General features: G+C 39.9%; 1 protein-coding gene across 1 annotated transcript in view; it reads right to left on the reverse strand.

Annotated features, from left to right (window-relative positions):
- Positions 1-25,591, reverse strand: part of LOC127567956 (pappalysin-2-like) — a 290,468-nt gene that overhangs the window by 108,975 nt on the left and 155,902 nt on the right. The window contains 5 exon segments of the mRNA XM_052011199.1: positions 8,686-8,821; positions 10,525-10,677; positions 12,498-12,694; positions 19,889-19,980; positions 23,482-23,610. Of these exon segments, the coding sequence (XP_051867159.1) occupies positions 8,686-8,821; positions 10,525-10,677; positions 12,498-12,694; positions 19,889-19,980; positions 23,482-23,610 (707 nt within the window).

A 25,591-nucleotide genomic window follows, 5' to 3' on the forward strand; every position in this document is an offset into this window, starting at 1 on the left:
GCCATACCTAAGGGGGTTGGCAAGAGACAATCATAATCGCCAGTCTCACAAAATCCGTAACCAATTTAAGAAAGCAGGACTAGGTAAATGCTTAAATTGATTTTAAGCAAAACCACATGTCTTTAATATAAACAACAGGAAAGAGTAGCTGCTTCTTGTTGTAATCTTAAAATGGCGTGCATTCGCATCTACCAGGTGGCGTACAAAAGGAATTGGTTAATTATCCAGTAGTAGTGGCAGGGAATGGAGAAACTTGGATAGTGCCAGATTGATCTAGTTCTTCCCTAATCAAGGATAATACAGAGGTAGAGAAGGTACAGAAGTCCAGAGTCCCACACCACCAGGTTCAAGAACAGCTACTTCCCTTCAATCATTTAGTTCTTGACCCAACCAGCACAACCCTAATCACTACATATAGTGACACTTTGATCATTTTGCACTAAAATGGACCGTTTTATTTTGTTCTAATTTTGTTCATTCCTTAAAAATTGTGTATAATTTATGCTTAATTTAGTTTTTTCTTGTTAACATTGCTTATCTGATGCTATATGCCTATGATGGTGCTGCGAGTAAGTTTTTCATTATACCTCTATATACATGTACTTGTGCATGTGACAATAACCTTGACTTTGACTTTGTATGTGTTGGTGTCACATCTTGCAGAACAGGGTCACACCTTTTAATATGACACTGGATCAGCACAATTATAATGATGATGTTCAAAGCTGGAAACTGAAACAGACAAGACATGGATAAATGTGGAGGCTCACAGTCCTCTGATGATGTTGGACTTGGCTTGCTACATGAAAAGTGCATCTTAAATGTTAACCCTGTAGCGGCTGCTACCGCGATGTGAAAGCAAGACATTAGTCGATGGGCTGCGGGACAAAAACTGATTTATTTTCCCGCCTTACGCGGGGCTTTTAAGAGGAACAATTCCCGCCCACCGAAAACGGAAATGACGTATGCGCTACGTCATCAAACTTTTCCCACGTGCGGGTTCTCCCTGTTGCTCGGGGAAGACGAAGGCCCAACGCCATCTTGGGCCTCGCCGCTCCGATGACGCATGACCCGACCACTGAGCCGGTTCGCTTGCTCGGACGGTGAGTCACTACAACCCCATTGTTTTTACTTTACTCTTGAACTACCTATCAAAATTGCAACTCAATCCCTGATCCTGCTGAAGTTGAATAATGCTGCAGAAATTCAGGGTGAAATGGGTTACAGGGAGGAATTCTCAGACTCTCTAATATCAAGTCTGGAGTCAAATTCCACTGCAGTCATCGAGTCTGGACAGTCACATTAGAGCATCCCCGATTGAGGCGTACTTGTGTCAGTCCCAAATGAATTTCTTGAATCTGTCTGACAATTATCATCACATTGCTTGTCCAGTAAGATGATCCAAATCTGTACCATTCCCACAGCACTTCTTGGAAACAGAAAGGAGACAGTCAGAAGAGCATGGAGAGGACCTTCCCTGCAGAGGAAAGCAGAGTAATAGTTTGATAATTTCCACAGACCCACTTGCCTCCCTTCATAAAGACAGCTGCAAAGTTGGCATTTCTCGAGCCCCTTGTAATCTTCTCATTGTTCCACATTCAGAGAATGTGTTCATGGAGCTTCTACACCAGTTCCTTAGCTGTGATCTGAACACTTTAGCCGGTCTGACGTCTAGTTTTGCAGACTGTATGTTCTTGGCCAGCTTGACACCACACCTTTAGGTGGACTGAAAATTGGGGGTGGGGGGTGAGTAGTGGAGCCAAGGGTGGTTCTGAGAGATGTCTCACACAATGTTAAAAACAGTTTCAATAGCAACGAATAGAAAAGTTAAGTTGTGGTTCAGAACTGCTTCCAATCGTCCTTGGCAGCAAATTGTGTTTCCCTTTCAGAGCACCAAGGGACACAGACCATGGAAGCCTGGAGTGAAAATGACCCTAGTGATTCATCACTGAAGGACAGTCCCAGAGGAAGTTGAGCACTTCCCCTACCCCAGATGCCATCTTCCCCTATCTCCCAGCCAACATCTATAATGGGGTTCAGCACAGGATAAGGTGTGCTTTTGTGTCCTTGACAGGCTGCTCAATGTGTCTTCACTGACGACCTATGGAATGGCACCAAGATCCAGATGAACAGTACGGTTCTCATCTTTACTGTTCTTTCAGGATGTAAAACTTGGATGATGTCATGTAAACCACCATCAAGAGCACCATCATAAATGCCTCTGGAAAATTCTTCACATCTTGTGGAAAAACCAATTCATTGGCATGTCTTCTTGCCAAACATAATGTCATCGACATGGAGAGAACAATCCTCTGGTATCAACTCCAACAGCTTGGACACACTGTGATTCTTGACTCCTCAAATAAGTCTGATTTCAGCCATAGCTCAGCCATAGGCAGAGATCTGGTGATGGCAAGAGGAAACACTACACACTGGCAGAACACCTCAAGGGAAATGCATGGGCATCATGACCCATCGTGAGGACATCACAGGAAGAGCTGGTCATTAACCTATTCCAGTGACATCACTGCCATCATCTGATTGACCTGCTTTAGAGACACCTAGTTCCCTAAGCCAAAGAGTGAATGTAGAAAAAAAAGGGAAAGAAACCTCACCAAATTGATAGCTCTCCCATCTGGATACATCCACAATTGCTATGAGAATTGGAGTCCCTAGGATTGGATCACTGAGTCACCTCAGGGTATAACCATAAACAATGAAAAGGGTCACTCAGATTGAGAGACTGGTGAAATGGATGAGTCTGCCTTTACTGTAATTGATATTATAATACTTAGCACATTCAATAAATAGCAAACCAAATATGAAAATCGCCAATACTTCACACTTGAATTGGGGACATGTTGGGACACAAAGATGAGCAATTGGGAGCTTCCTCCTGCTCCATATAAGGGATAAATGAAAGAAGTACTTCCTGCAGGCTTCTCATCGGATAAGGATGTAGATCCATAAGTGTTACTGTTACTAGTTTGTAGAGATGTCCCTGAGTAAAGTTTGTAAGAACACAAATGGTCTATTTTAATTACCTTACAGGATCAAAGCATAGAACCCATTGGTTGACTGTCTGGTTAACTTGGAATTTGCAGGAGTTGTCAGAAGGTTGCTTGTTTTGAAGTAGTACTGAAATCCACTTACACAAAGACAAAAACCAGTCCAAGTTCCTACAATGCAATAAGTAACTCAATGTACACAAGGCAAACAGAAATAATGGAGCGGATCTTGTTGACTGAAGTCAGCAATTCCTTTGCAATCTCAGTAAGAGCCAAATTTCTGCATACACCTTCCATCTTTGCTGATTATGATACTGGCAAACCCCCTGGATCACTCATATCAAAGGAGGTACCCAGCCTGGAGATGAGAGGAAAACAGTAAGCTATTTATTGTTTTTACACATTTCATTTTATTTTAATGTTTTATTTACTTCTGAGTTATATTATAATGTGCTTTCCTTGAACGTGTCTTCTAAACTCCAAAGGTCTGTATTCCATAGAGTTGAGAAGAATGAGTGGTGACCTTATTTAAACATACAAATCCCAAGGGAGCTTGACAGGGTAGATGATGAGATGTTTCACCAGTAGGAGAGTCGCAAACAAGAGACAAAGCTACAAGATAAGGGACAGGTTTATTTAAAACTGAGGTGCGTAGAGATTTCTTCTCTCACAGGGTAGTGAATCTCTAGAATCCTGAAGATATATTTAAGGTGGACGAAGATAAATATTTGAATGATGAGGGTTATGGGGAACTGGCATAGAAGAGGACCTGAGGCCAACTTAGATCAGCCATGATTATACTGAATAGCAGGATAGGCTTGAGGACCTGGTGGCCCACTCCTGCTCCTTGTGTGCTTCAAACTAATTCATTTTTATAATTCTCTTTGAATGGTTTCCGATTTCAAAGTTAAAGCAAACTCATGCTATCTTTGAGAGGAGGCTGGGTATTGGCTGAGGAGCCGCAAACTGCTCGCTTCCCAGGTGTAGAGGGTCAGTCAAGTTAGCCCCCCCACATCCAGACCAGTGAATACGAGTGGACAGGGCTGCGGTCAATGCCACTGGACAGCGAGCCGTCTCGGGCCATTTCCAACCCAATACACCATTCTTAGCATAGGTCACCTCAAGGCTATTTGAGACAGATTAACTTGAATCCTCGTAACTATTAACAGGCTGTATCGCCCTTCTATAATATTGTGTTTGTTTTTGCATTTTAACCTCCTTACATTTCTTACTGCAACTTCACTTATAACTGCAATACACTCACTGAATGCAGGAGACTGTATGAAATAAAAGCCACACATATATTGAGAAAACACTTAAAGAGAATCACTGCTTGTCATCTATAAATATATAAATGCCAAAACTATATTCTGTTCCTAGAGAAGAGATAACATCCATAAACAATGGAGCAAATCTTTGCCGAGATCCTCGCGGATGTGCCAATGGATTACGGGAATACACGGCCTCCCATTCAGGACAGTGCCAGCCCTAGGAGCTCTGTGCTACCCAGAGTCCAGTGAAGCTGAGTGAGCTCCTGTGCATTTCCCACTCTTTGACCGGGAAGTCTGCCCCCTGAACCCCCACCAGCTTAATCTGGCACACGATCAGTGGGGGAAAGGTAGGATTTTTATTCCATTTAGATAAGTTAACTTAATCATTTTAATTGTAACTTTAAATTTTTTAACAATAATTTCAATGTTAACATTGTTTATAATCTGTCATGGTCCCTGGGTGATTGTAATGTTTGTGTATCTGAAAGACATTCACTTGTATTCAATTTAAAGAGCAGCTTTGACAGCCAGCGTCCCACCACTTTTAATACCGTTCTTGTCAGTGCAGCCAGCCAGTGGCACTGGGAACAGCCCAATGCTGCCCAGCGCCTCACCTGTGTCCAGAGAGCTGGGGTCCCTGTGAAAGACTGCGCCCCAGAGAAAACAGCGTGATGTAGACAACGGACCAATTCAAAGTCGAGGAGGATCTGCCCCAGCATTTAAACGTTAATACCACATTACTGCATCAGCCACACATAATTAAATGCTGATACTATGGCGCATATTTTATCTAATTGACACTACAAATTAATTCCAATTCTCTGCAAGAATTAAACAACGGCAACATGCCCCTCCTAATACTTATTTCCACTTTGACTACATTGCACAGTGTCACTAATCTCATAGAAATATTTTCTTTTGAATCATTTGTACTCTGAACAATTAAACACCCATTCCTCAATAGAGTACAATATATTTGTAATAATTAAACGCTGATTGCAATTCACCATAAACTGTGTTTTGGGTAAGGACCATTTATCACAGTGGTACTCCATCAACAGCCCATACCAATACCATATCATCCATAAACTACCTTTCAACATTAATATCATGGCACTACATTCACAAAAAGAAATGAATACTGATAGCAAACAATTGTAAGATTGAGGAGCATGATTTAAACGTTACACCATGTTAATCTGCCTAATTGAGATTGAAATCATGATTACACAGAACTGTACCTAGGGCAGACGCAATTAAACAATAATATCACAGTTCCGCATCATTTACATATTCCACTTAAACACAAATACCTCTTGTCTGAAAACATGCAAATGCAGACATGAAACTTTTTCTTGTCCACACTGTAATCTGCATACAGGACATTTCACTGGTAGGACAAAGCAGAGCTTCTATCCAGTGACACCATGAACAGTATGATCTATAAGCTACTTTAAAACACTGATATCATTGGACTGCATCAACTTATAAGCAGATACCTGACACATGGTGATGATATATACTATAGATGATACAGCACCATAGTGATAATGAGCAGTAACAAGGGCATGGAATTCTCTGTAAAGTGCAATTAAGTGATGATATGATGCTATCATATCCTACATAATCAACACCTGAACAGTGGCAGCTTGGTTCTATATCCTGTGCAAGCAACAATATTTGTATTGTGCTTGACAGTGCCCTGATCCAATATCACCCAAAAACAGCATTTAAATGATGATGCCATGGTACTAAACCAACCAGAAATAACATTTAAACTGAAGCAAAATGTTGCAGATGGGGGAAAGCTAAAACGAGATCAGATAACGCTGAAAAAACTCAGCAGGTCAGGCACAACAGCTGCAGAGAAATCTTTGTGAGACCAGTCCCTCTATGCTGAATTGCTGCCTGCAGTCTCCCATTGGTCCAGATGCAGAGGGCCACCCTGAAGCACCCAAGTCCAAGAACTTATATTGAGAGGAGGACAGGACTCCAGGTTTATGGAGGGATCCAACCAAAACATCTCCGGCTTCTTAAATTCAGAGACAGTTAAAGAGGTAAAATTTGAAATAAATGGTGTGTGTTTGGGAGGTGCTGTTGAAGTAGACAGGGCAAGTATCTGCAATACTCTTTGATGCAGGATCCAAGAGGTGATTGTTCAACCTCGTGCTGGGAAACCTCAATAGACTGTTCCCCATCAATGGACTCCATGTGGACCCCAGCAATGGAGCAAACTGACTGATTCAGCCTTCCAAGCCCATCGTTAAATCTCGGATTTCCTGCATTTGACCAGGCAAACTTTTCAATAGAACCTGAAAAAAATAAAGCTAACAGGTTTAAAAGATACAGTTTCAAAGTAAGTAGAGGGGCAGGGTAAGGAGGAACAAACATCTGGTCGATGGGAGAAATTGAATTGAAAAAGAAGTAATGGTCAGGTAAAGGGGGATTTTAAGGAGATAATAAAGAAAATCGTGTCAGGCTTGCAGAGGTGACTCGTGTCAGGAAGAGCCCAATCAAGAGAAAACTTGGTTGTGCAACTGAATTGCTACAAATGTGTCTTTTTCTTTCATCTTATTCCAAGATTAGAAACACTGATGAGATTCAAACTTGTGACTAATGCAAAAACTGAAACCAGAGTATTATTCTATAGAATGATTCAGTTATCCTGCCCCCATCTCTTGTCTTTAAATAGATAGACTTGTCTTTCTGAACTCAAAATGGATGATCTCACAATTCCCACTCATATTAAAAGCCCTTCTATCATTTCTCCAATCCACATAATTTACATTATCTCCTGGCTTAGTTTCATCAGCAAACTTCTATCATTCCTTCACCCATGTCATTGCCATACATTGTGATAAACATAGTGTGGATCCCATGGGGGATGCCACTTGTCCCTCCGTGTCAATCAGATGAGGTGCCCCCTTTTCCCTCTCCCCATTTCTTGCATTACAAAGAGTGCTAGAAGATTAACTCCAATTCTATATGCCTTTATTTTTTTCAAATAGTCTTCTATCAGAACCTCATCAAGTACTAAGATAACATCCACCATGCAGGAGACCTTCATGGTTTTTCTGCACACCTTTTCCTTTGCACATGCAGACTGACACTTTCATCAAGGTATTCTTGTTCAAGTTTCAATCACACAGACGATTTCTTCCTTTCTTTCTTCTTTTTCTTTCTTCCCTCGAGATCGAGGATGACTTGCTTCTTCTCTGGTTTCGTGAATTCCTAATGAGGACAATGTGGGAATAGCAGACTCTTCCACAGATAGGCAGGCAATCGCTGACTGGGCAGGCAGATAGGTAGCTTGTGAGGTGGTGTACTGCTTCTGCCACTCGCACAGGGTTCTGTGTGCTCACAATGCATGGTCTTGAGGTTCTCAATAACATCCCAAATGTTTCTTCTCCACATTGAGTGGTTATGGGGACAGGAATTCCGCAAAGTCAGTGAGGACGTTGTATTTCTTTAAGGAAGACTTGAGCACATCCTTGAATATTTTTCCTCTGTCCACCTGGTAACCTCCTTCCATGACAGAACTCAGAGTAGTGCTTGTTTTGGGAGTCTGGTGCATAGTATGCAAAAGACATGGTCTGCCCAATAGAGCCAAGTGAAAATTACAAGGGCCTCAGCAGTGGAGATGTTGGCTTGGGAGAGGTTACTGTGATTAATTCCAGTAGCTTTCCAATTGTTAATGTTAAACTAATGTTTCCTCATTTTGCTCTCCGCTCCCTAAATAACAGAGTTGGATCTGTATTTTTCTTAAAATATAAATATCCAGATTTGGGAAGTTTTTCTAAAAATAATTATCACTACCTCTTTACCTATTTATCATAATAGTCTGGGATGGAATTCTTCAGATTCTGGAGACTTTTCACATTACTTTCTCCAGTATTGTCTTTGTTATCTATCAAATCGAGTTAAGTTCCATGCCTCGGCATATTTGGAACATTTCTTAAGTCAATGCCATTTGCCTTCTCCCTCTACGATCAAAATGGATACAGAATTCAGCTATTATCTAATACCCTCACATTCACCTGCCTTTAATGTATTCATAGTCCCCTGAGCCATTCTCCTTCTCATAACATATTTATGTAAACTTCTATTGCTAGCTTTGATTTCATTTACAAGGTTTTCTTTCCATGTTCCCCATTTGATCTTCCTATAATATTTTTTAGATCCAAATGTAACCTTATTTTTATAGCTCTTCCAGTCTGTTGAATCTCCACTTTTCCTTGAACTTGTGTAAGCCTGTCTCTTCTGTCTTGTTACTCCCACATTTTTATTTTGGCTTGAAGGCACAAGTGTTTGTAACTTTAGGAAGTAGAAAGAAGAATTGATGATTAGAGTAACGACAAAATCCAAGGCAATAACAAGTGTAAAATGGCTGGCTAGTGGATACATACCCAGACTGTGGTTGTGTCCATTGGTGTCAGTGAGCTGGACTTTAATCGATTTACGCTGTTGATCAAACAATGTTGTACCATCTGCGGATAAGTAAATCAGAATTGATCTGGCCACACCGGGATGATCAAAAAAGACCTAAGTTTTAAAAAGAAATATGGAGAGAATACCATTTGAAATACCAACAGTGTTTTTCAACCATTTAAGAAAATAACAAGGAAACCTGTGAAAGTGTAAAATTTAAACATATATACGTGATGGAAATCTACTGTATCTGAGGCAGAACAATAAATATTCTGAGATAGTCTTTAAACAGGACTCAATATGATTCTACACCAATAAATTTAAGTTCATAAAACATCAAGCATAGAAACAAAGTAAATAGAACCAGGAGAAAGCCATTTGTCCGTTTGAGTCTTTTCCACAATTCAATATTATTAGAGCTCATCCTCTATCTCAATACCATATTCCTTCCCTCTCTTCATACCCTTTGATGTCTTTTGTGTCTAAAAAGTTACATTCAGTGCTCTACAACTCTCTGTGGTAATGAATTCCACAGGCTCCTAATCTCAGTCTTAAATGTCTTATGCTGCATCCTAAGACTGCATACCCTCATTGAAGACACACCACCTTGTATCCAGTCTGTTTAGTTCTGTCAATTTTTAAAGTTTCAATTAAATCTCTTCTCATTCTTCTGAACTTTAGAGAACACAAAGCTACTTTACCCAATTTCTCCTCTTACCACCATCCAAGGAATCAGTCTAGTGAACCTTTGCTGCATTCCTTCTATGGCATGAACATCGTTTCCTGGAGATTAAAATTTCACATAGTATCCCAGGTTGGATCTCACCAAGGCCTTGAATAATTGGAACAGGACTTCTTTGCTCCTGTACTCAAGTCCTCTTGCTATGTAAAAAAAAACATTACCATTTGCCTTCTCAACTGCTACAGCACCAACATGTTTGGGTTCAGTGACTAACATATAAGGAAACCAAGTCTCTTTATACATAACACTTCCCAATCTATTAAAATAACATGGTTTCATTTTTCTGTTTCATTTACTGCCAAAGTGACTGACTTTACTTTATCCAGGTTATACTGCACTGGCCAAGTTTTTTGGTTGAAGCTCCCTGGACCCTTTCTCCCAAAAATTATATTGGTTGAGTACATTATTAATAGTAGGAAAGATTGCTTGTTCAGTGTATCGTCCAGTGTAGGATTGATTGCAGAATAGTTCATGCTGGTCAACACATGAACAGTGGAGTGTAAAGAACAGCTTGTATTGATTTAATATTGCTCAGAGAGGGACACATTGCAATGAGTACAAGGATACAATTGCAGGATACACTACATGGAGAACTCAGATTGGTTCAATATATTTTCCTATTATAACAGTGGAAACTTTGGCTGTTCAACATATTGTGTGGGCTTCACTGAATGGCAAAATCACATGGATCTAATATATTGTACGGTCCAGGATATGGAATGGGAAGAGCTGTATAGTGTAGGAAGATCAATGTTCCGCCCAGCACAAGGCATTCTATTGGGAGAACTAATTGTACTGTTCAATACACACTACACTACAGTGTACTCAACAGAAATAACTGGGGTGAGCTCAGAGATGCCTGAACTATAGCAACATGTTTAGAAATACAATGAAAATTATATTGAAGAGCTTTTGATTATATAAGAAATAGATAACAAACTGGTGATGTGGAATGCTGTTATAAGTGAATAACTAAAAGGAGGGTAGGGTTCCACATTTCCTCAAAAAAAATCACTGAGTACACGTAACACTCATCTATGAAGAGGCACCCATCATGAAGAATGCAAGACATTACCTTCAGCCAGATGTTGTTTTCATCATCCGAGCTGTGGTATGAATAAGGTTTGTTGAAGTCTTGGGTATTAGCAGTGTAGAAGGGAGCAGTACATGGAAACCAGGCATACTGGGACAGCCCGGCAGTCTCATCCAGAAGTTCTGTCTGACAAACCTGGAGAGTCAGAGAGTGTTCAACTATTACAAATGAGGTCAATACAACATAAGTGAGCAACTATCCAGGCAGGGAAATTCACATTGCATGATAGTGCAAAGTGGCCAAGTTTTGATTTTGATGTAAAGAAGAACCAAGTAGAAAACAAAATAAACTGTTGTCCATTTTTCTGCTCTGTCCCTCCCACACCCCATCCCGTGATAATTTCGCTGATCCAAGGCCAGTTTTAGAACCACTAGGTCCAGTTCCCAATCCCATATGTTTGCTTGTGTTTTCTAATTATAATCACTGAGGACTTCATAGTCGATAGCCACCAAGCCAAATGGTCGTTAGAAGTATGGCAATTGCTTTGCCTCATAAAAATACAAGCACAGATGGGGAATAAATGCCACAGCCATTTCTGAATCGGTTTTTTGCTCCTCCACCTCAGAAGTAAAACACCATCAGGAAACCTCTTCATCATGAATGAATAAGAAATGAACTGGTTCATCCTGACTGGAATAAAACATTAGAATAAAACATATACAAGTATGCACATCTTGCCCACTGATCAGTGAAATTCACTGGTATAACAAGTTCCTCTACTTTTCTGAAATTTCAGCAGGCTCCATCTCCATAATATACATAAAAGAGGCTCGGCTCCCTGAAGAAAAGCTTGCTTGAATGTTTTTGAGCACATACAGTGTATAAATAGAATAAAAAGAAGTGCAAATGATTTATAAGAACATGGTACACTGCTTGAGCGTTCTGAATTGCTGTTGCAATAATGTTTCCGCATCACAGACATTTGCTAAAGGGCAATAACAGACACATTACTTCAACTCATTTGATGAAATATAACATGGGTTTTATGTGGAGGAGCTAGGGTTATGAGTCTGAATAGATTAATAGGATACGATTGAGGAAGCTAATCTATCGTATATACACAAGTTTGGAAAACTCCAAAATTAGACCATTAAAGGAGAAACTTTAACTTGTGCTTTCTTTGTTCCAATAGGACACAGATTGTGCAAATGGGCTATTTCCAAATGGACTCTTCTTTATTCACTGGACCGAAGGGAAGTGAGGAAACTAGACAGAGACCGCAATTCCAACCCAAATTTTATTGACCCTGAAACTTGACTGTACCTCAAAAGAAGCATGCACATATTGAAGGATCCTGCTAAGACAGCGGGCATCCATAATGTTCTCTCAGAGGTTAATCACCCACAAGCCTTAGTCAAATACATTTTCATTTGGTCTTCTGAATCTCTCCCTTCAATATATCTTAGCCTCTTATTCTAAACTGCCAAGATAATAGTCACATTCATTTACTCGGGACCAAAGGCTTTATACTTAAATGGATGACAGAATGGAAGCAGCACACAAGAATGTGACCTTTATATATATTAAATCAGGAATATCAGATAAATGAAATCACTTAGCGGGAAATAAAAGCAGAAAATGCTGGAAATAGTCAGCAGGTCAGGTATTACAAATGGAGGGAAAAAATGAATTAATGTTTCAAGTTGAACAGAACACAAGGAAAGTGTAAACACAAGGGAGGTTCCGAACTTTTCACTGATGAAGTAGGATCTGAAATGGAAAAATGGATAGGATGCAAGACTAACCATATTCTATGGCTGGTGATATACTGCATAGCATCAAAGGGGAATGTTTAAAATAAATCCTCTATTGTCTTCAGTAAATGTTATTTATCATTTTAATGGGATATGTAATACTCCATTCCATAACCTACCAGCTCTGCGGTTGGATGAATCTGTTGATATGCTTATCATGCCCATTTGGGGAAATCAGTTGTTCAACTTCTTTTTGCCTACCTTTGTCACGTCGGGTTGTCCTGTGATCACTTGAACTGGACACTTTCTCTCATCCTGGTGGGAGGCCAAGGCTCTTGCTGGCCATTGGTCAGTGAAGCCTTTAGGTGTGGCAAAGCCACAGTCACGAATACTACTATTTTTCTCAAATTCCTCGCAGACCCCATCTCCATCATACATGTAGCAGAGGCTTGGTTCCCCTGAAAAAACATTATTTGAATGTTATCTGTAACATGTATCCAAGCCAAGTCTCAATCCACTTTACATTAAACAAAGAATAACACAAAGTAGAAGAAACAGGAGTCGGCATCCTGCCCCTCACACCAATAGAAAGTTCAGAGACCATCGTTCTCTGGAATAACTTATATCCAAGTTGCACCCAGAAAGCTCATACAAAAATCAACACAACTTTGATGATAGTAATTGAGAACAAGATGTTGGCACGGTGCAAGAAGAATCACTTTCACTTCTTCATATGGTTCCATGGGGTCTTTGGTGCTTCAGTTCAATATCGTAACCAAAAGTCAACAGTTCTGACTATACAGTGGCTCATTTGGGTCTCTCCTGAAATGCACCTGGATGATGTTATTTAGGCTTGCAGAAACATCATGGAGCCATCATGACACCACAATTCACTAAAGACCACCGTACACAGAACTGTGCATGAAATGTCACCATGTCACCAGACCCTAAAGATCACTCCACCATTGAGATTCCAATGCTCTCCATGAGATGGAAAAAAATTACAGGCAACACCAACCTCCCCATTAACTATAATTTAGCAAACTAGGACAAAAATCATGCCAGCTGTTCCAGAAAACAGAAGCCAACATCTGTGCCATAACACATACTCACTATCCAGATGAAAGGAACTGTCAGACACATCTAACATGTGGAGCAAATACCATTGAACCTACAACAGAAGTTCCTGCTTTAAAAGAGCTTATAAACAGGGGCCAGCTCTCAACAGAATATGGTCAGGTCCTAGATGTCATGGCCACCTGCTCCACAAATGGAAGATGCTCTATAAGCCATCGTGCAACTACAGCCATGAACCCCAAATCATGGAGCCTGCTGCAGGAGGCACCTCCCCTGTCCACTTGGCATCTCAAGAGGCTAATGACTGGATTGGCAGACTGGATATCCAAACGTGAAGCTTGCCATGTCATATGAAAGGCGCTGGCTTTTACTAATCATTCAAGCACAGTCCTGAAAGTGACATCTTTCTTGTCCAACTGGATGTGGAGCTGGAAAGCAGTTGGGCCTGAATTCCTCAACTGATGACATTCATCTCCATATCAACACTTTTCTCTGTAAAGCATGCCTCAGTTTCAACAAAACAGTTATTGAGATGGAAAGATTCAGCAAAGAAAAGCCATGAAATGGACCCTGAGAGCTGCAAACTGCAAGCATCCTCAGGCTATTGGCCAGCTTGCAGAAATCTTGGAACAGACATCAGCTCAAATATCACAAGATGTTAAAATTCTGAGTCTTGAAAAGCTATGGTAGTTTGGGCCAATGAATATCACGTGATGACTACTGGACCTTGTAGAATATACAGCACAGGTACAAGTCAACAAGTCTCCGCTGATCTCTATGCATATTCTCCCACACATCTTTGTCTAATTGTATCATCATATTCTTCTATTCTTATGCCTTCATGTTGATTGAATTGCACCTTAAATTCATCCGATGACATGCAAGGATTCAAAGGCCCACTGGGTACATCAGAAAGACCTGGGAAAAGGCAACATTGTCATCTAGGAGAAGAAGCCCTATTTCTTCGGTCAAATGAATATTTCCAAATGATGAAAAGAAAAACATGTCCACGTAGCTGTCCAGGGGTGGCTTCATGACAGGAGCAACTTGGCACATCAAAGCACTCCCAAAAGTACAGTTGTTCAAAGTTTGGGTTTCAGAAGTGCGTGAGTTCGAGCAATAGTAAATACAAGAATTGGGACATTATGTTACTTATTTTCCTGCAGGGCTCATTCTTAATTAACAGATCACAGCCTCCAGATGTGTGATTGGACTTTCTATAAAACGTACCTGTTGGCTTGGATAACTGGTCATCTGGCATGCTCACAAACTTAAGATTAGCTTATTTCACTGACCCATTCAATTTTGCCATATGGACTGAATGAAAGCAACAGTAGACACAGCTCGAGAATGTTTTGAATTAAGAGCAGTCATTTCTTTTCTTAATTGGAAAAATCCAACTTGTTTTTGAGAAGGCTTTACTATGAGAAAGAATGGTGCTTAAGGCCATCTATGAATGCAAAGCAGAAGAGAATGAAGCTAATTAATTCCATGCATTTACTCTAATTAACAGTTACCTAATATTTGACTAAATCACATTATAACAATACCACCAACACAGCATCACTTAACCTTAATTAGTCCCAGTCTTCATCAAAGAGAGATACTAAAAACAAATTGAAGAAACATAAGCAATTGGTGGGAAAAGTGTAAACACCCTAATAAATTCAGACTTAATTGACATATAACCCCTTATAACGCAAGACAGATGAGCATTAAAGGGGCCATTAACCAGCTACCCTCCACCAAGCTTTAACCCATAAATAAGCTCTGCAAGGCTTGAGGCTACTGTTTGAGAAGCGTTGCTTGGTTAGAACACGGGCCGTAGTTCGTCCAATGATCAAAACTGAAATCACATTTAATCCATTGAGAAACCAAAATAATTACAAATAGCATGTTATTTAAACAACATCTTCCAATTGTACAGCAACAGTAATATGGCAGAGGATCCAAAGGCATATCTCAGTATTGTTATCAAACAAAAACTGAGGCTGAGTCACATAAGAAGGTATAAGGGCAGATAACTAAAGGTGTGGTCAAAGAGGTTAGTTTTGAACAGCATCTTAAAAGTGAAAGGAAGGGTAGAGAGTCAGAGAGATTCAGGGAAGGAACTTTACACACTGGATCCAAGGCAAGCTGGCAAACTGGATCCAGAATTGGCTTAGTGATGGGAGGCAGAGGGTAGTGGGGGATGGATGCTTTTCTGATTAGAAGTCTGTGACCAGTGGTGTCGTGCAGGGATTTTTGCAGGAACTCTTGTGCTTGTGACGTATACTAATGACTTGGTTGTGCAGTTCTGGTTTCAACAAATTTGGAAGGATGTGGTTGCACTGGAGACAGTGCAGAGGAAATCCACAAAGATGTTGCCAGGATTGGAAATCTTCAGTTATGGGGAGAGATTGGATAGGCTGGACCTGTTTTCCTTGAAGTGAAGGAGGTTGAGATAATGGTATATAAAATTATAAGAGGCATAGATCTGGTAGATAGCCAAAATCTTTTTCCTATGGTAGGGGTATCAAAAATAAGAGGGCATAAGTTTAAGATGAGAAGATGGAGTTGTTAAGGTGAGAAGGTGAGAAAGTTAACCATTAAGGTGAGAAGAATGAGTTCTAAAGGGGATTCAAAGGGAAAGCTGTTTTTTTTACACAAAGTAGTTGATATCTGGAACTTGCTGCTAGAGGAGGTGGTGGAACCATAGAGGAGGTGGTGAAATCCGATATAATCACTATGTCTGAGAGACATTTCGACAGGCACTTAAATAGGCAAGGCATAGAAGGATGCAGACTGAATGAAGAAAATGGGATTAGAGTAGATGAGCAAAAAGGTAGGCATGGACATGGTTGGTTGAAGGCCCATTTCTCTGCTGTAGAACTTTATGACTCTAACAGGCTATGCTGGAATATGTTGCAGCTGGTACAGAGATGGCCACAAAACCCGCAAGTTGCTGGATTTGGAGGTAATCCCATATTCTCATTGCTCTTTATTTTTCTCTATTTCATATCCTCTTTTCCCTGTATTCCTACTCCCCTTTTAATCAACATGACCTGCTCCCAGCCTCTCCTTCGACATCTCTCTTTTCTCTCTAGCACTTCTTCACATAGTTGCATAGCTGAAAGTCTACTTGACCAAGAGAGAAATTCATACAGCTGCACTTTATTTCATGAAGTTATAGCTGAATACAAGGGAATGGAGGAATGCATTGTGTACAGTATAATCTGTGAACATGGGATAGGCTTAGAATAACTAGTACAGACACTTGGTCAAACAATGGTCAAAGGAATTTCATAAAAATGCATTAAGCATTAGTACACAATTGCTGCACAGTGTAACATCTAAGGCAATATGCCCTGACGGTACAAATTTATTTGGGTAACCTCTGGCCTTGTCATTAAAGTTCATATTCCACAAATGAAATAATAGTCATACAACATAGGCCCTTATTCCCACCATGTCAATGCTGATGATTAAGCACCGATCTATACTAATCCCATTTAATATAAAGGAGTTAAGAATTACATTATGTTGATGCACCCTGTGTTTGCTCTTTACATGAGTGTGTGATTCCACTATTGCAACAAAATGACCCAAAGTTTTCAAGAACTGACATGTTTTATTCAGGCACATTGTCCATGAAACCTTCTTCATCAAGGTCAAAGGAACCATCTATAAGAACAAAGTTTGGATGATGAATTGTGAGGTAGTGCCAATCAGGAAGGCATAAATGGACTGGATCTCTATTCTGTTGGCAAAGGAAGGCTAAGGGGTGGCTTTAAAATTACGAAGAGCTTTGATGAAGTAAGACAGTGTGATTCCTCCATGGAGAGAGGAGCTGAAATAGAGATCACCTGTGTAAGATATTCACCAAGAAATCAAACAGGCAATTCACGAGCATCCACTTCAGGATGTACTGAGAATGTGGGACTCACTACCACAGGAAATGGTTGAGGCGAATAATACTGATGCATACAAGAGGAAGCAGGTAATGAGGAAAGGAGAGAATATATGGCTACACTAATAGATCAAGAAAGGTGGGAGGACACTGGAAGAAACATTGACATGGACAAATAAAAAGCCTATTTTGGCATATTAGTTTTGTAATTCTTTGTAAGTCATGATTGAAAGCAAAGTGGGAACTCACTCAAGGTATAATACACTCCAGGAGTATACTTCTGATGAAAGTTGTTGAAACAGTCAAAGTGGCCTCAGCAGATTCACAAGATTGAGCACAGTGCATTGAGGGGAGGCAGATTAGCTTTCTGAAAGTTTTATGAGTAGAGAAAGGGCGATCTGGGCTACAGAGGATCTTGTAGAAAAGGGATTTCAAAACGTTCAATGATTAAGACAGGAAAAAAATGTTAAGGATCAATGTTACAGTACACATAGTCAAGTAACATGACAAGTAAACAAAACAATTTACAACCAAATTAGTGAGTTTGATACACTACTGAAAATGGATGGATATGATTCACCAACAATACCAGAGATCAGGCTTCAGATTACATAAAACCAAGTAATAAATATTTCTCTTTACAACTTCGAGGAGCGACAGGAGAAAGGAATTGGATGACAGCAAATAATTCTACAGTATGAGTACATATAGATGTCCCAAGCATTTGCATTAAGAAAGAATACACATGAATACAATGGAGAGGATGAGAAAATAATAAGTCTCCAGGTGTATTCCAGGATTAAAGAAAATGAGGAATATATAGCAATGTTGGTGATTCACAGACAGTTCTGAGAAGTAAAGTAGTAATTCTAACAAATAGTCTGGAGGAAAAATAACATGCATCGCCTTTAAGAATAGCTTCTGGACTGTTCCCTAGGCAAATATATTTCTAGATGAACGAAGTTTTAGTTCTGTAAAAATAGTAGCTGATTCAAAAGGTAGAATATTGCTGAGAACATAGTGACCAGAACAGAGATTAAATGCAAGAATGATAAAGGTCAGAGGAGTCAAAGCTAAAGGAAATTCACTGGAATAAGTAAAATTCAGTGGGAAAAAGAAAAGGATCTAGCCGCAATAAATTGGCAAAAACTTCAAAATTTTACCAACCTTTCTGCAGTTGGAATTTTTTTCAGCATAAGAAGATTTGTAAGCAATTTAATCGAGAATATTAAGGGTTCTTCTGAGCATATAATAAGTAAAATAATTGTTAAAGATAACATAGTACCTTGCATTGGACTTTACAGAGTTAGGGTAGAAGTGAAAACATTAGCCAGAATCAATAACTCTTGACTAAGTTAGAGAGCCTTCATTAAAAAATAGGTGTAAGCAAGGACCGTAAGCTTGGATTTGTTAAAGACAAGTTATATCTTACAAAATTAAAGTGACTGGATGGATAAAGGATATGCATCCAATGTGAGAAAAATAGCTTTTCAGGTCCACCCACGAAGTATTCCACAAAAACTTAAGAAATTCAGACAAGATTTCCTGCAACAGCAGAGAAATAAGGCTGGCTGATGGATGGCTAAATGGGCTGGAGGTGGATTGTAGGTGAAGTGCTGCTTGGAAAATATTGCTTCCATTTATCCTCTGTACAAAATAGCTGTTCTAGACTAAGTACAAAATCTTGTGTGCTGATGGCACAAAGGTAGGTTTGGCAAAGAGAGAGCAGGACAGTGACAAACTTGAGGTTAAAAAAAACACTAAAGTTAACACAATAAGCAGGCTGCCAGAAGGTACAATTTAACTCGGATTGTCAGAGAGAACACAAAAAACTTAAGTGCACATTTAATGTAAAGACTTTTGCTCCAATTGAATGGTAGACCTCACTGATCCAAGGGTCAAACCAGACAGCAACTTTTGGGGTTCACAATACCAGTTAAACTCTCCACCCACTTCCTCAATGCTGCCTTTGCAGAAATACCCCTACATCAACACCTCTCCCCCACCCCCAAGGATTATCCTGAACCCCCTCCTAATTTCCATCTGCATCTTGCCCCTCAGTGACATCAGCCATTGACACAGCGTCGAGACGAGCTTCTGATCACGTCATCACTAAGACCACCTGCTTCTACCTCTGTAACATTGCTGGATTCTGTCACTCTCTTAGTTCACTTGCTGGTGAAATATACAATCATCTCTTTATTACTTCTAGCCTATTCCTAGATGACATCCCTTGCTATATCCTTTTTAACATACACTATACTCATTTACCCATCACTACTGAGCTCACTGACCTACACCAGGTCCCTGTCAAGCAATGAGAAGCACAGTTTTACAGGACCTTAAGTTTATGAAGGATGGAAGATGGCTAAGAGTGTGGAGAAGTAGTTAAATCTGGAGGCAGCTAAGATGCCGATGAGGATTTAACTCTCAGGTAAGCAGAGGCAGGGGCAGAGTTTGGTTGTGCTACAGAAGTAAAACCAGCAGGTCTTCCTGATAATGTGGACTCATGGTCCGAAACCCATAGTGGGAAGACCAAGACTGCAAACAATGAGACTCAGCATGAGATACCTACAGATGTCTATGTATTGTATTTAGCCAGACTAACAAACCAGCCTGTATATTATATTTTACTCCATTAGCCATGTATATGGATGTGTTAGTGCATAATTAACTGCAAACTCACCCACACAGTTGAACTTCTCCTCTTTCTGACACTTTCTTGAGCAGCCATCACCATCTAACAAATTACCATCGTCACATTCTTCACCAAGATCCCTGGGAAATAGAACAAAGGATATCAGAACTTTTCAAACTCTACATGATAGATTTCTATCCTGCAGACATGAAACGGTCAGGAAGGCTGAACAGGAGCTTTGCAAAACTTAACGGAGACTTGCTCCAGTTACACAGCTGTCCCTATGAATATAAAGAAAGAGGATGAACAATAGGCTTTAAAGTCCCTCAAGCCATCCCTGCCATTCAAGAAGATTATACTGATCTTCAACATCAAAGCCCTTTAGCCATTTCTGACAGTCATCCATCCATGATATTGGCTTGGAATTTCTCTCCACTAATGCACACAAACAGCTGTAACACATTGATCACCTGTACCCCTTTGCAGACTCCTCAAGTCCTCTTCACATCTCACATTCTCACCTAACTTTGGCAGAAATAACCCAAAAGTAAGTTTGGATACTTAACTTTGTCACTTCGTCCAGGTCATTGATCCTTTGACACTCACTACTAACAGCCTGACAACCTTAAAATGACTTGTTTACCCCTTCAGTCTTTTTCAAACCTCTGTTAACCAATTCTCTGATAGATTATCCACAACTTTATTCATCCTCACCTTTTCTTGCAAGCTTAAATGTCTTTTCAAAATTCAAATATACAACATCCACCAGCTCTTTTGTTAAACACAGAATTTTAAATATAATTGCCCAAGGTGGGTTTGAACTCCTGCTTTCCAGAACATTAAGTGCAGGTTTGCTGATTGACAGGAACTTTGCCAAAACACTACCAAACCAGGTAATGTAAATGGCAGAGCATCAACTTATTTATCAGCTCAAGAGCTTGTATAATTCTTCAATACCAACTGCTCCATCATGCTGGCAATAAACTTTCATGTTATAGTTCATTAATGAAATGAGCCATTGACAATAAATGATAATTTAGTTGGGAGCTTACATCAACTGTACATGAGTTACCATAGTCCACTGATATACAACAGGCAGATAGATTTAGTTGCACACCAAGATGCAAACAACTGCAGATGCTGGAATTCTGAAAATTAAAAGAGAACACAGAACAGCACAGGAACTGGCCCTTCGGCCCGTGATGCCCATTTAAACTAATGCCATCTGCCTGCACATGGTCTACATCTCTCCATCCTCCACCTGTTCATGTGCCCATCTAAATGCCTCTTAAATATTGCTATTCTATCTTCTGCCACCACCTCTCCCAGCAGCTCATTCCAGGCACTTGCCACTCTGACTCAAAGGTCTTGCCTGGGAAATCTCCTTTAAACAGTTCCCCTCTCAAGTTAAACCCGTGCACTCTAGCATTTGACATTTCCACTCTAGGAAAAGGATTGACTATTTACCCTATCCATGCTTCTCATAATTTTATATACTTCTATCAGGCCATCCCTCAGCCTTCAACACACCACAGAAAAAAATCCAAGTTTGTCCAATGTCTCTTTATTGCTATTACTCTCTAATCCAGACAATGAAGACACAAGAGACTGCAGATTCTGGAATCTGGAGCAACACATGAAAAGCTAGATGAACTCAGCAGGTCAGGCAGCATCAATGGAGAGAAATGGACAGTCAATGTTTCAGGTTGAGACTCTTCTTCCGGACTGGGGACAAAACAGATAATATTCTGGTGAACCTCTTCTGTACCCTCTCCAAAGCCTTCACATCCTTCCTGTAATGTGGTGACCAGATGGAAATACTGGAAATACTCAGCAGGTCATTGACCTGAAATATTAACTCTGTTTCTCTCTCCACAGATGCTGGCTGACCTGCTGATTGTTTATTTTAGTTGTGTATTGCTGGAATGCTCAGAATCAATCACAGAGAAAAAGAGACCTAAGGTATCACTTATATATGTGGATATTGTTGTTCTTATTTCTTTCATTTTTTTTTATTTGGTTGTTGTCCACTACAGACTTTCTACAATGTGTTCCACTGATTGATATCCATTGATATTTGAGGGAAATAATTCTCTCTCAGTCAACGTCACAGAGATGAATTTTGCAGGGTTTAGTAAATTCCTGCCCGTGGAAAGAAAATTTAAAATAAAATGCAGATGCTGGAAATCTAAAATAAAACACAAAGTACTGGAAACACTCAACAGAACAGGCAGCATCTGTGGAAAGAGAAACAGAGCTCACATTTCAGATTGAAGACCCTTCATCAGAACCCTACTTACGGAAATGGCTACATGCAAAAAGGCTGTAATGCGTCCATCATTTTAAAAGGGGCAATACTTCAAGAACTTTTCATTGGCTGTAAGGCATCCTGGTATGACCTGAGACTGTGAAAGACACTATAAAAGTATAAGTCTTGATAGTTGTGTCAGCACATGTACCAGCTAGTGTGCATCTGAGGCTCATAAATCAGGAGTTTTATTTTCAACCATAGTTGGGAAGGAGAAGCATCAGCCAGATTTGCTCCTGTTCATTAATTTACTGGAAAATGAGAGAGTCAGCTAATGACACATCCCTTGGTAAAGCAACTTCCTGACTCCAAAGGTTTAGACCCACACATGAAGAGAAGTTGGGATAGATGCTGGAGAGAACTGGTTGCTTGTAGAAACTGCATTCCAGAATATTGGCAATATCAGGAAAAGACAAGACAAAACTCTGAGACAATGTTTAAAAACTGATGTTTACCAAGTCTCCTTGGCTTGGTGTAGGACTCTCAACCTGCTCAGCAGATCATGGGTTCAAGTCCCCTTCTAGATGCAGCTGACTGATCGAGAGCTGCAAAGTTGATGGGACTCATTTCAACTAATGACTAATCTCTCAAGTGGATGTTAAGAAATCTCATGATGTTCTTCAAGAGCTGAAGAATTCTCTTCACATCCCAAATTACAGTTATTCCTCAACTAATGTTTCCAGAAGTTAACCAGCTAATTTTCTCCTTTGACTTATCGACTATGGAAACCTGATGTGTGCACATTGGCCTGGTGTACATACCACATTAAAACAGCCACTGTGCCTCAGAAAACTCAATACTGTCTAGGAATAAAAGCTGAGGTTACAAACCACTTCACATCTATAATGAACAATGCAGCTACTTACATTGCCGTGAAAAGCCTACTTCATTGGACTTTAACAGATCTTTTGAACCTTCAGAAATGTATTGATCTTGTGAACCACATTTATGGAATGGCCCACTGTTAATATAAGCTCCACACTTGAACAACATGCAAGAATTCCAGAATTATCAAGGAGAAAATCAGTGCTGATTCACCCAAGTTGGATCTCAATCCAAATCCAAGATGGGGTTCATCACCTGATAAAGGACGACCTATAGTGCAGTGAACTTCTTCTGTGAGCAGAGATGGAAGCGGACTTGATATTGCCATTGGAAAAAAAATCTCTCCTTTCCCATTTCTAGACTTCAAATGAATTAGTTTGGACCACTAGAGCCTATTTCCCTTAGAACCCTACAGAAAAAACACTTCAAAACCAACATTTAAAACAAAAAATGAATGCAGGAAGAGATTATAAGAACACTAATTCTTGATGAACATTTGTTTTCTTACTTTTCCACTTTCTGATCTCCACAGAAGGGACTACCATGGATGTATATCAGAGATGGGGTCAGTTCACTGGATGAAGATCCTGCTGCCACCTTTACTTGGTAGCTGTAAACTCTGCCTGGAACAACCTCCCTGAAAGTAGATTATTGACAAATGTTAGCAACACTACTGAAACTCATTCCAGAGTCCTTGGGGGAGAAAAATGCATTATAGAGCAGTAAAGAGTTTCATAGAGGAAGTGAACCACAAACACAAAACCAGAATAAAATTACTAAAACTGTATTTGACCATCTGAAAAGCCCATGAGGCTGGTAAAACTTCCATAAGGGAATCACAGGACTGAGCAGCACCATGAAAGCTCTGGATCCAGGGTTAAATGAACACAGGGTACCAAGGACCTTGTGTGATTGGAGGAAGGCTGTGCAAACCAAATATAGGAGTGAAGAAAGGCATCTCCTTCAGTCATTCCTATCAGAAACAATGCTCAAAATCCAATTATCAATAGTGAAGACTAAGGTGGGAGGTGCAAACAAGGTTGAAAGATCCTGCTGATGAAGGTGACATGCCTCTGTGCACTGACATACTCTTCCATCATCTAAGCCTGAAGCTAGTCATCTGAAATCCAGCAATTCACATGGCATCTAGGAGCCAGGATAATGGTCATGGTTTAGCTTGTATATGTTTGATTGAAACCTTATGTCAGGCTGTTTTCTCACTGCCTTTGAAATAACTTTTGGATCGAGTCCAGATATTGGTTGCCCATGCATCTCTCCATTCCCATTAATGACCTATATTTCAAACTTCCTGATTTTTACCCAAGATATAAAACATATGTGGGATGAAAAGTGATTTCATTACAGATTGTAACTTATTATCACCCACCAGATCAAACAGGAGAGTCCTCTATGACACCACGGGCACCACTACGCACAGCATCAGCACAAGTATTTAGTGCAAGCATTTAGGAGGACACGTTTCCTAAAACCACTGCTGTCTCCCGGTTCTCACACACAAATTTCTTGATAGGCAACGCAAGAGACAGCCGTGATGACTAAAGAAAGAATAAAAGCACAGCAATACAATTCTCTTTCCATGTTCAGTCCTTCATACTGAACTAAAATTAAACATCTAACCAAACAACCTTGTATTTTAAAACTGTCACAAAGTTCATTTTCAAAATAAGTTCTACCTGCAGAGGCACATGAAGATTTCTTATTTTATTTTTCTCTTAAACCAAATCACTCTTAAAATATATTCTTTATTTGGAAAACAAAGAGGTCCTCTCTTATTTTATATCTTGAAATGGGCAGCACCATAGTAAAGCTGGAAGACCCACTGCCTCACAGCAAAAGAGATCTGGGTTCAATCCTGACCTCCGGTGATGTCTTTGTGGAGTTTGTGCATTATCCCTGCAACCACATCAGTCTCCCCCAGAATGCTCCAGTTTCATCCCACATTCCAAAGATGTGTGGGTTGGTAGGTTAATTGGCCACTGTAAATTGTCCCTTGAACGCAGGTGAGTAGTAGAATCTGGGGTGAGTTAATGAGAATGTGGGGAGAATAAAAATTAGGATTAATGAAGGATTAGTGTAAATGAGCAGTTGATGGCCAGTGCAGACTCAATAGGCTGAAGGGCTTGTTTGACATGCTATGACTCTAAAATTTTGAGTTTTATGGAGTTTAGCACAGGGCATGGCTTAGTTCATTAGTACATAAAGGGATTTTGTAAAAAAGTGACCTACACAGTGCTTAGTTTGTGAGGAAATGTATACGTTAATGCACATGGTGGACTCTATGCTATATACATAGTGAAATGTATAGCAAGCAGTGAACTTTATCATGCAAACTGAGCATGGCAGATATTTGAGTTCCTAGGAGAGCTTAACTCCCAAACCGCTTATGTCTGAAGCTGGTTACCTCTTCAAAAATTCAACAGAAGAACATGATAAGTGTAACAGCTTAGATTTCAAAGGTGAAGATAAGCGGGAGAACAAACAAGGCATTACTATAGATGCAATTTACCTACATTTTCACAAAGCCTTCAATGAAGTATTCTGTAAAAGACTAAGAAAGTCAGAGAATGGTGAGTCAGGGAAAGTGCAGAAAGAAAGGA

The sequence above is a fragment of the Pristis pectinata genome, chromosome 3, assembly GCF_009764475.1.
Source record: "Pristis pectinata isolate sPriPec2 chromosome 3, sPriPec2.1.pri, whole genome shotgun sequence".
In the NCBI taxonomy this organism is placed as follows: Eukaryota; Metazoa; Chordata; class Chondrichthyes; order Rhinopristiformes; family Pristidae; genus Pristis; species Pristis pectinata.